Source organism: Patiria miniata, unplaced genomic scaffold (assembly GCF_015706575.1).
Source record: "Patiria miniata isolate m_02_andy unplaced genomic scaffold, ASM1570657v1 HiC_scaffold_30, whole genome shotgun sequence".
In the NCBI taxonomy this organism is placed as follows: domain Eukaryota; kingdom Metazoa; phylum Echinodermata; class Asteroidea; order Valvatida; family Asterinidae; genus Patiria; species Patiria miniata.
Window position 1 is genome coordinate 5,092,193 of NW_024037070.1, and position 12,397 is coordinate 5,104,589.

The following is a 12,397-nucleotide window of genomic DNA, read 5'->3' on the forward strand; positions in this document are numbered from 1 at the left end:
TTATCATATAGGAAGGCGTTAGGCAGTTTTGTTTCTTCAATCATCAGACAGACTGACTCCGTGTTTGTCTTTTATCTTTGAGTAACAGCAAGCCGACTCGGATCACGCTGATGTGGTTCCAGACAATGCAATTGGAGGAAGTACATTTCCGCGATAAAAACAAGCAACAGTCTTGCCTCGGGCATTTATCGGACAAGATTGCGGCTATTGTTATAACATCAACATCAAAACACTTGTATTTTATTAATTGTTATTTTGTAGCTTTGGGAGATGTTTTTAGATGAGCTCGCCTGCATACGGTACGAAAAAGCCAAACCAGCACGTTTAAAAGAATGACGCAAGATAGGAGGCTGTATGCTTGTGTGTTAGTTATGGCTTTCGTCGGACATTGTTTCATTTTTAAATACGAGTCGTATTTTAGGAACAAGGCTTTTGATTTGAAAAAAAAATCAAGAACCTATTATCACCTAAGACTTCTTATGACGCAACAATGAGAAATGAGGAGATAGTCCTTAAAATCATTAATTACATGAAAAATTATTATGAAACGACAAAAATGTTTGCCTATTTTTGAGGCGCTATCAAGGGGCAAAATGAACACGGTTAAAGGACATAAACATTTTGATGAAGGGGTGAATTTTCTGTCCTTCTTGTGTCTAGTTTGTGGTATATGCAGAGAACAAACATCCAATTAGTCACAAAAAACAAGAGGCCAACATATATCCTGCCAGGGGGCGGTTTAACACGTGGGTCCCCCGTTGCGGTTATTATGATGCAAATTAGCTGTGTGAACTCTGGCATGACATACGCGCATTTTGGCCAATGATAAACTTGGCTTATCGGGAGGCTCCGCCCACTTACTAGGCCAGCGAATGGATCCCAGTTTTGCGTACTGTATGATTCAACGACGTGCATATCGCCAAAGTACACGAATAGATGGGCGAGATCGCTCTGGCTTAGGATTTCTGAAATAGTGGCCGGTAAATGAACAGAAATTCCCCGAATCATGGAGGAGGTAAGTCCCATTTTCCCCTGTTTTGAATAACAATCTTCCAGGCAGGGTGCATTTTATTTTGACAATGCTTAAGATCGGTCTTCTTTAACACAATCAAGCTGAAGCAGCGATCTTTTTTGTTGCCTAATTTAGGTGCGAATGCGGTAACACATACAGCGCGTTTTCCCCCCATTGATCAAGCCCGTATTTTCTTTAGCCCAATGTTGTTGGTCTTTTGCATTTAGATAGCCGTTACTTAATACTCTAACCGCGGTAGCACAAAGGGGCGATATCTTGTTGGTTAGGCCATCCATGGTTAGGCACACAACAGCTGTAAATTCTCTGTGTTTTCAGGCCTTTACGTAATGTGCTTTTCTTGAAAACAGGAAGGCGAGCGTTGACCTCCTCCGCTCACCACGCAGGACGGCCGATGCGTCACTCTGCTCCGTGCACCAGCACCACTCATGGCCGCTTTCGCTCCTGCTGCCGTGGCCGAAGATTACAATAACGAACAGCAATGGTGCGCGCTTTGCTCGGAACGACTGCAGGGCACGGAGCCCAAAATCCTGGCCTGCCTTCACAGGTTCTGCCGGCCCTGCTTGGAGATGAGAGTGGCCGAGCCAGACCGCATACGGTGCCCTATTTGTTACCAGGAAAGCCAGCTCGGCGATTTGGGGGTGGACGGTCTACCGTCCGATCTTTTCATCAGTAATATTCTGGATGTGGTCGGCAGTCATGAGGATGATGGAGACGGGGTTGTGTCGTCGTCTGAACGGCGGACGTGCAGCTCTTGTGATGAGGGGCAAGTTGCATCCAGGCTTTGCAGGGACTGCAACGAGAGATTATGTGAAAGCTGTGTGCTTGCCCACCAACGCGTCCGATTGACTAAAGATCATGAAATAGTTACGCTACAATCCTCAGGGCCTAGTACATCAGGAAGCTATCACAGACATGCGCAACGCCAATCCTACCAAGCGCAGATACAGCCAGTGTCAGATCGACCTCCAAGCTATTGCGAAATCCATCAGAACGAAGTCTTGCGGTTGTACTGCGATTCTTGCAGTAAAGCCATATGCCGTGACTGTACCATGATGGAGCATCGCGGCCACAGCTGTGTATATCTTCAGAATGCAGTTGAAGACAGCAAAGCTATCACCCTCCGTCTACTCAGTGATGCCAAGAATGGAATGCAGGCTTTGCAGGAGAGTTTATCCCACACCAAAGGAATGGCCGAACGGGTTGAGATGAGAACCCAGCTTGTGGTCAAGGAGGTTCAGACGACCATGCATCGACACCTGACTGCGCTTGAAGAACGGGAACAAGATCTGCTTCGAAAGGTGGACAAGATTCGACAGGTGAAGGGAAGAGCTTTGCACATGCAAATGGAAGATTTGAAGCGTGGTTTAGAGAGCGTCTCAAATTGTGTTGGAGCTGTTGAAAAGGCTTTGCAGAGTGGCACCGATTTGGACGTTCTCAAGACCAAGGATATGATTGTCAATCAGATGCAGGCCCTGAGAAGTCTTCGAGGTCATCTACAGCCCCATGAAGATGATCAAGTAGTTTTCACACCCCCCGATACTGCCCTCCACACTGCCATCAGCTCTCTGGGATTCATAAGCAGCAGCGCCTATGCTCCAACTTCATATGCCACAGGCGATGGGTTGAAGCGTGCACTTCAGGGAAAAATCACCACGTTTGTGGTGCACGCCAAGGATCACAATGGTGAATGTCGGTGCATCGGAGGTGAAGCTGTGGAAGTTATCATCCAAGGCCCAGAAGGTGGTCTCTATCCTGCTGAAGTCATCGATCGTCAGAATGGTACCTACTCTATCAGCTACCGACCACAGCTAGAAGGTCGTCACGTAGTGTCCGTCACAATACGAGGGACCCACATCCAAGATAGCCCCTTCATTGTAACTGTCCGTACTGGTCGTAACTACACCAATATCAGCCATGTGCAGCTTGCATTTGGCACTGAAGGTGAGGGCGATGGTCAGCTTTGTCGTCCATGGGGAATAGCCGTCAATAAGGACAATTTCATTGTCATAGCCGACCGCAGCAACAACCGCATTCAAGTCTTCAACCCCGATGGCACATTTCACCACAAGTTTGGTTCGGCAGGATCTCGAAATGGGCAGTTCGACCGTCCAGCAGGAATCGCCATCGACAACCAAGGAAACATCATCGTTGCCGACAAAGACAACCACCGCATCCAAGTCTTCTCGTTCGAGGGGCAGTTCCTCTTCAAGTTTGGTGAGAAGGGAAGCAAGAACGGCCAGTTCAACTATCCATGGGATGTGGCCATCAACAACGAGGGCAAGATTCTGGTGTCGGACACACGTAATCATCGCATCCAGCTCTTCCATCCTGATGGCACCTTCTGCAATAAGTACGGCTTTGAGGGGGCTTTGTGGAAACACTTTGATTCCCCAAGGGGCGTTGCGTTCAACAACGAGGGCCACGTAGTCGTCACGGATTTCAACAACCACCGGTTACTGGTCATCCATCCAGAGTTCAAGACAGCTCGGTTCCTGGGCTCGGAAGGCACAAACAACGGGCAGTTTCTCAGACCTCAGGGAGTAGCCATTGACCAGGAGGGCAACATCATCGTAGCTGACTCCCGAAACCACCGCATCCAAGTATTTCAGCCAAACGGCAACTTCCTGTGTAAGTTTGGCATACAGGGGATGCAGCCAGGTCATCTGGACAGACCGTCCGGTATCTGCGTCACCCACGATGGTCTCATCCTAGTGGTCGACTTTGGCAACAATCGTGTGCAAGGTTTCTGAATATACAAATGTTATACGGGTATTATATAAGCCATCAAAAGGAGGATGGCTGGTGTACAAGGGCCGGTTCCTTTAAGTTGTTTGCATTTGGCCACATCACATTAAAACAAATTGTAAAATACGTGTTTCTTGTTGGTGTTGAAAAGTTTTGCCTCGTAGTGCTTAAAGCATTTTTACTCGGCTGTGCTTTCCAGTACTTGTGGTACATTTTCCTAGTAAACCCTCGTAAAAAAAAAAAATAATGCAATTTTTAGTTTTAAAAAAAATGGTGTGTTTTCATCCTCTGGCCTGTTGTATAGAATGGTATTATGCTTGCATGTGATGTAAATGTGAAAATACAATTATATTTTATCTAAAGTGCTTTCTCAGGAGAATTTGTGATGCGTGTTAAAATGCAAACATCTTAATGGTGCCGAGGCAGAGATAAGTAATTGATTTTAGCTGTCTGTTGAGCAGGGGCAAAACAGTTGTCTTTTACTTGGCGATGCTTTGTAAAGTTCCGATGACAAAAATATTGTTGGTTTGATCAATTTATGATGTACATGTATGCAGCTTTGATGGTTCTTAATTTGGAAAAAAAAAATATGGAAGCAGATTTGCATGTTCAATATGAATTTTAAAACTGCTCGATAAAACCAATGCGCTTTTTAGATAGAGAAGCTTTATTCACATTTGAGAATAGCATCCGTAATTGGCCAAACTAAAAGTGCTAAACTAAAAGCTTGGAAGAAAAGGCAAAAATCTTTTCTTGTAAAATTGTCCCAGCTGATCATGTAGCTGTCGTCAATGTGAGTTGTGGTACCAGGACGGCACCACACTAAAAATATAAAACTCTTCCACCACCAAAGATTTTTAAACTGTTCAGAATATTTAGTGTTTTAGCAAGACGTCGGCCTAAGGCTGTGTTTTTTTGTGTGCAGGTCCAACCATGCAAGTGAGATGCTAACATCTCGCACAGCAGAATTTTATGATTTTTATACAGGAAAAGAAAAAAAGCTTATAAAGCGATTCTCATTCAGGGTTTCATACATGTACAGGTATTATTGTGCAGCATTTGTGTCGCTGCAGTGCTGCCTTTTTGAAAATCAAGCAAAATAATCCGAGATTGGTGAGTTTTAAAAAGGCAGCGGAAGTACATGTAATAAGCGGTTTATTAAATAGATTTTTAGAATTTCTGCTTTCACCAAGTTCCAACATGGGCGCTTTTCAGATTTCAAAAGAAAGGGTCGCAGCAAATGCAAATGCATTTTTTGAGGCACTGTACAAATGTGTGAAAATTGGACACAAAGAATAAAACCTTTTTTTTTCTTGTGATACAACAAAGCTTCAAAGCTGGAAGCATCGCTATCGCCAAACGTTAAAAACGAACATTAAAGTGAAAGATTGAAATGAATACTCCCAATCTGTGAAATGAAAATGTTAATGAAAATTAAAGCATCTGCGCGCTGCATCTGAAATGATCAATGGATTTTGACGATTTCAGTGTTTTTTTTAAAGTGATTGTGACTTCCATATAAATGTGTATTTTAGACTGCACCGTTTTTAAATTCTACCTCAGTATAAATGTCTTGCACCTCCTTATAGATTTGAGTGTAGGTTTTTGGATTATTATAAAGCAGTGCCTTGGTTTAAAGGTAGTATTTTGGGAATTTCTTTTGATGTTTTTTTCTTTTCTTTACCTTTTTTTCACTTGCACACTTTGTTGTAACGTGTATTGCATTCATGTAGGTGTTGATATTGATGGAATTGTGTTCTGTTACATTTGTGACATTTTGTGTTCCTTTGTTGTTTTTTCTCCAACATATTTTACTGGACATAATCACGTTTAAGTTTTGTAAAAAAAATTGTTTAGCTGCTTGGCTCTGTCACAGTTTTATACCTCAAAATCAGAGTTTATCAAATACTTTCAACGCTAACGAACGCGTGCCAACTTTAACAAACATGTACTTCAGAAGTACACAATTTGCGCTTTTTTAACTCAGGAAGCGAAATCTCAGGCTATAAGTAGGCAAATCACACTTTCAATAACTAGGCAAAGCCTGAAATAATGTGTGAATGGACGTTTGATCATTTCAGCCAAAATTTGTATTTTGAGGGATGAGTTGGTTAAGGGCTTGCTCTTAAACGTCTTAAGTGTAGTATTTGTTACAATTTGCAAAGCATACATAGATTAAACAGTTATCGGCTTGCTACAGTGCTAGGGCATGACTCAGTTTTAATGCGCCTCAAAGCTTGCTGATTAATCACAGTTGAGTACAACTCGAGTGCGTTTCCCTCCTTAATCTACTTAACTGCACTTACAAGGAGACGTCGTAATTACAAAACCAGTGTACATGCATGTCAATCTGTTAGCTGCTATCACTAGCATTTGGTAATATTTTTCTTGCAACAGAAAACTTCCACTCCTTGCCTTACAACCGGCCAAATTCATTGCATGTTATCATGAAACATCACAGTTAAATTCCACAGTTATTTTTCACTAAAAATAATTCAGAACATTTTAAAAACAGTTTCGTCAATTGGATTTTTTTTTTTGTAAATCCTTTTTCATCATTTGGAATGCAGGACAAACTGTGCAGGGTTGTGTACACATTTTTTGTGAATCCAATATGGCGGACGATGCCAGAAATCTCAGTGTGTGCTGTGTGCATGCTTTAGTAGGTCACTCCTGACGAAATCTAACCACAACATTATGCAGGAGGTCAGTTTCCTTAGCTACTTGCCCTGACTACCTACAGTACCCCTGTACTCCTTGCTTAAAGGGACCGACGGAATTACTAGTCTTAAGCCTCGTGAAACAAAAATGGCGATATTGGTAGATTTTTTTTTTAAGAGGATCGACTTGTAGCTTGTCACGGTGCAGAAAGATTAGGGATTTGATCCTTGTAGGGTAGAAAACGTGGTCAAAATTGCTGAGAATATTTCTGTTCTGATCGACATGCCCTTTTTTCTTTCTTTTTTTCAGTTGATAGGGATTTTGCATTTTATATTCTCCTATGATTTATGTTGCCTGTAAATGAAATGCAGTAATTTATGGTACATGACATAGTCATTGTAACTGCTCATGCTTGTTTCTTCTGTGTCTTCACATTATTTTTTCTAAGCAATCAAATTTTGTACAGAGTACAGTTAACTTGAATTCTTGTTTGTTCAAAGATTCATGGTGTGGCTAACACTAACGTGGACAAAGTTAACCGTTTTCATAATAAGATAATATCAAGCACTACAATTTTACACGTTCTTGAAGACATCCATTTTGTTTTTCATGTTGATTTCAGTTTGTACTGTTGCCTATGCCTCGGTGACTGTTACTAACAAGTAATGCATTCTGATAGGCATTTCACACTGAGCTGTTGGTTTCACAACCTAAAAGGGAGGGCCGTTTGCAATAAATCCTTGACCTCAAAAGAGAAAAACACACAAGTTGGCTTGAATATAGCCTGGGAAAGAGTGATTCAAGTATTTCTCTTCTTGCTGATAAAGAAAATTAGTATGCATGCTTTAGGAGGTCAACTCTTTAAATAGGTTGTAAACATCGATATCACATCAGCCAAAATGGAATAAACAGAGGGTATGGTTGTGAGATGATGTGCATGTTTTGAAGAGAGTACAGTGGAAAGTCCACTAATTTTTACAGGTTTTTGTTTCAGAAACCAAAAAAAAGAAAAAAAGAACATGGACATGAATCTGTCAAAAAATGTGGAGTCATTTCCTGAAAGAAACGTATACCGGTAGTTTACTCTTGAGTCCTTGAAAAGGAAGTCAGGTGCCAAATTTGGTCATCATTTTAAAATGAGACTGCAAAGAAAATTGCTTTTTAAAATGTAAGAGTTAACAAATGTGTCTTTTTTTTTCTTTTCAGGCAATTCATGTGCTAGAGTTTCTTTACATGGTTGGTTTTCTGAAGTTACCTTGCACTTTGTGGTTGGGGAGAAATTTCTCAGGTGAATGGCCCTTAAGTGTTGAGAAAATGGGAAAATGATCAAAATCAAACATTCTTTTGATAAAAAAGAGAAACTAAACGTGTTCAGATGTGAAGTGTAGCAGCAGTCTACAGTCCATAATCAAAACTATTGCAAATTTGCAAAAAACAAAAAACGGAATATATCCATAACTGGTTATAAAACCAAAAACATACAACACAAGCAGACATATCGGTATTGTGATGAAATTTAATTTGCCGGAAATTTAGTTGTAATTTTACAATTTGAGATAAATGAAACATGTGTGCTTTTAGTGATTTACAATTTAGGAAGGGAAACATGTACATTTTATGCGAGTGTGTGATTTTTCAGAAGTCTACTGGAAGGACATTTCTTTCAAGAGAAATTTCTTGTCCTGTGTTTCGATGACATGATTAACCGAGCTATTTTACACTGTTTTGATATCCATGGGGAAAATTGTGGGGTTCCAACTATTTGATTGGTTGAGTTTAAAAGGGTTGCTCTTTAAAAAAAAAAGGACAGCTCGTATTATTTAATCATTCATGAATCTGGTATTTTTTCTTCTGGATGTTATTATTATACGTGGTTCATATTGAATTCTAGGTTTGCATGTGTTAGTTATAGCTGCATGCCACAATACATGCACATGTACATTACACTGAAGGTGTTTGCCAATTTACTAAAACAGTAGTTCTTGGAACATGAGAAAGTATTTAGCAGAAATGTGATAAGTAGTAAATACGTAACACCGATTTACAAAAGTAACCTTGGATGTCAAACTTTGGCTCCAAATTTGGTTCGCATAATTTGCACATTGTATACGTGGATTTGGTCATAGTTTCAAACTTTCAAATACATTAGCAGTCCTGTGAATATACAGCATGATATATGCACAAAAGGCTGGCTTACGTAATTATCAACGATCCAAAACTGCACTTTCAAGGTGACGAAGTAAACGAGTCTATACTGCCTAAAGGGATGTTATTTAAAAAAAAAAAAAAAAAAAAAATGGTATTAAATCTTGTTACGCTTTTGTTATAATGATAACTGCTGTGCTGTACATACCGCTTGCCTTGTGCAGCCACGCTGCTCGGTCCGTGTTTGTGCTGCGTGATTACATTTTATGGGATATTACAGATTGCGAAGCAAAGCCTTAGGTGTGTTTAGCTCTGTGTAACTTTGAATTACGGGTAGCCTTGTACGTGGTGTATCTCTAAGATCCCACCAAAAAGGCTTGTTTTTTCGTTCGAGTCCCATCTAAATGTCGACAGAATATAAAATGCTTTGCAAAGTTGCATCTACCTCAAAAGTGTGGTAAAAATGTGGCTCGATATTATTACTCAAGAGCTAGCTCTACTACTCTGTTTAAACTCAGGTATTGTACAAAAGATAGTAATTTTTTTTTTTTTCAACTTTTTTTTTTTTTTTGAGTTGGAAAGCTCTCGGACGTGTCGGTTTTGTGATAGAAATAACTTTAGGTCATAATATGAATGTTTATTTGCAGCTGAGTGAGATGGAACAACAATGTTTCCAATGCCAAGCATCATTTTATTATTTCATGCGATCCTTGAAAGGGTAGCATTGTTGAAATGTTTCGGCAGGGCTTCAAGTTCACTTGTAACGGTCAACTGTATGGAAAAGAGTCTTGTTGTAGAAAAGAGAATGCCAGCTTGACATGCTCTTTTGAGCCTGTTATTTTGCTTATAACTTTTTTTTTAAATGATGCACTTTGGCATTCCGTCTGTGTTGATGTTCATGTTTTGGTGCAGAATCTGCCTCATTTATATTACAAAATATCTTTTTTTCTCTGTAAACTTAGAATATTTTTTTCGGTGAAATTTCATCATTTGCAAATAGTGTTCGTTTCGGTTGAATAAGTTGTTATTTTGTGGGTGAATTGAAAAATTTAACTTTTGTGTAGGATTGCCGAGTCTGCATAAGGGTCAGCTGACATGTCATGTGATTTTCACGGTCAAGAGGTGAGAAGCCCTGCTGAATCATTCAAGGTTTTTTTGTTATAATTGTATAATTTTCTGATATATCTAAAACATAGTTTTGATCATATTGGATTGAATCCACTTTGTCGTGAAGATGTTTAATCGTGTCGATTATTTTATTTTGAAATTTTGTGTTAGTGTTTATAAGAGCCTTGCATTGTTGTTTTGATTTGTGTCAATCAGTAATTGTCGTTAGAATCTTAGATTTTTTTATATTGTTATCCATAAAATGAAATATTAGAATTGATTATCGAAAAAAATGATTAGATGAATGTTTAAATGCATTTTTGACTGTTTGGTAACTGAAGCAGTCGGTTGGTGATTTAGGAACTTACTACGATTACCAAATGCAATTTGATTTTCTCCTGTCAATGTTTGATGTAAGTAACAAAGTTCAATTTAAAATGCTGCATGTTCATGTATTTACAGACTCTGACATAGGTTGTAGTTTCTATTAATGTGTATCAGTAGAAAGTAGCCAGAAAGGATGTTAAACAATATGATATTATGGAGGAAAACGAATGCTTAAATGCTACTGTGGAAGGGGAATATGACAAAGGGGTAATTTTTGCCAAGATCAGCATTTGTACGTGTAGCTCAAATGTTGCACTCTGTTTTTTTTAATGTAAACACGATCATCACGATGAGTTCATTAACCCGGAAATAACTACCCTTATTAGTCTTAATTTGCAAAATAAATTTAATTTGGGAAAAGACTTCTGAAATCTGTATTTTACATGATGGAATTGGGGAACACTAGTAGTTATGGTTTTTGTTTGTGTGGATCCTTACATATATGCTGCAAAGGGGTGAACTAATTATGAAATAGGTGTATAGGAAGTAAATATGTTTGCAGGTGCCATATGTACATGTAGCATTGCTTATTTTTTAGTAGTCTGGCCACGTCCAAGTTTGACATAATACCTCGATGAACTGTTTAATTACATAATGTTATTGGAATTGTGTATGGATTCTGAAGGGAAAACAGATGTTTAGAAATCTAATTGGACTGTAAAACTATGAATTTGACTAGTCAGTTCTCAAATTTTATGAAATCAATGTAGCATAAATGCAAATGGAATGCCAATTAATTTTAAGTCGGATTTTTAAATACATTATGTAGTTTGCTTATGCTGTAAACCTCCTTAGGAAACAGGAAAATTTAAGATAATCCTAAATTGAAGATAAGGGAACCTTTAAAATTGACACAAATTCTGTCCTGTTGAATAACAGTTTTGAAATTTTTGAAATTCATAGTCATATTCTATACTGGGGCAACTTTTTAGCATCTTTTATGCACGCTGAGTAAAATTTGGTGTACGTAGTTTTTAGTGTTGGTCAGTGTATTAAAATTGTTAGAGTGTAGATGAGTATTGTAAACTGTAGTTTGAGTAAAATTGTTACCAGTTTATATTTTTTAAATGTGGCCTTTGGGAGGAGAAATACCCAGCAACACAAGACATTTCAGGGAAAAAAATGTGGCGTACATGTATTTCAGGGATAAATGTCATGGGTGAATTCAAGTCCAGGAAGTGATCGCGTATTTGCTAGAATAGTCATGCAATGGTTAATGCCTTATTGGTTTTCTGTTGCAATTTGCAATTGACAATTGAGAGTTTTTGTTTTTGAAACATTTTCAATCTTTAGCCCAGTTCGTTATCAGAAAATGGTACCAATTTCGGTTAGCATTTGATAACTATTTGCCAGAGATGTGAGAAAAACGTTTTCAGGAAAGGAATTGTTCGTCCATGTGGTCGAGTCCATAATGTTCTACCCCAACGAAAAGGCTTAAAGACCCCCCCCCCCTCAAAAAAAGCATTTTAGTTAAAAAGTACACTACGATAGTATTTTATTAGTCCTGCTATAAACTTTTATATGGAATAGGCCTATATAACTGTTGCTTTGCATAAACCTTCCTTTATACATGTCCATGCTTACATGTACCTGAAAATGCACACAGTGCTTAATGGTACTTCAGGTAAAATGGTTCCGTAAATGTTTCTACCTCTTAGCAAAAAAAAACAACGAATAAATACAGCAACAAAGTGATACAATACAATTGATAAATGATACAATTTTCTGATGTCATATTGACATCTATTACAATAACACAGATTGCATTGATTTTTTTAAAGGGAATGATTTATTATCTAGAGACATTTCAGAAAGGTGAAATGCTTGTCTTATAGATTTTTTTTAAACAATTTGCATTGTCTTGGAGTGTACCTTTAAGGTGTTGTACCATACATGTCTTAATAGCCAAGCTTACCTCATGCGTCAGAATGTAATGTTTCATTATTTTGTTCATGCAAATAAAAGAAAGGCCAAGAAAGAAGTGTTGAGTTTGTTCTTTTTATGTCTGATACAAACAGGCATGCAACGTTTCCTCGGATCAGCTGATTTCCACTGTTTTTACTAAAGTATGTTTGCCATTAAAAAAAAAAAAAAAAACGGTGTAAAAGGTCTTGGAAAGATTTTAATGTCCTGGTTTTTTTGTGACTTCCCAGTTACATACCTGTACAAAAGAGCTGACTAAAAAGAGTTGTGTATATGTATTTATCATGACTCTTCCCTTAATGCTTTCTAGTAAAATAATATATATTTTTTTACACTTTTGTCTGGGTTTTACAATATTTGATTACAATGTACAATATAGTGTTAGCTAAATTTGAA

General features: G+C 38.4%; 1 protein-coding gene across 1 annotated transcript; it reads left to right on the forward strand.

Moving 5' to 3' along the window:
- Positions 1 to 879: 879 nt before the first annotated feature.
- LOC119739235 (E3 ubiquitin-protein ligase TRIM71-like) lies at positions 880 to 12,056 on the forward strand. The gene is made up of 2 exons (XM_038214090.1): positions 880 to 1,015; positions 1,381 to 12,056. The coding sequence occupies exon 2, from the start codon at positions 1,459 to 1,461 to the stop codon at positions 3,781 to 3,783; it is 2,325 nt and encodes a 774-aa protein (XP_038070018.1). The 5' UTR covers positions 880 to 1,015; positions 1,381 to 1,458; the 3' UTR covers positions 3,784 to 12,056.
- The last annotated feature ends 341 nt before the right edge of the window (positions 12,057 to 12,397 follow it).

Coding starts and splice junctions, on each gene's coding strand:
- LOC119739235 (XM_038214090.1), top strand. CDS start 1,459: ATGGCCGCTTTCGCTCCTGCTGCCGTGGCCGAAGATTACAATAACGAA.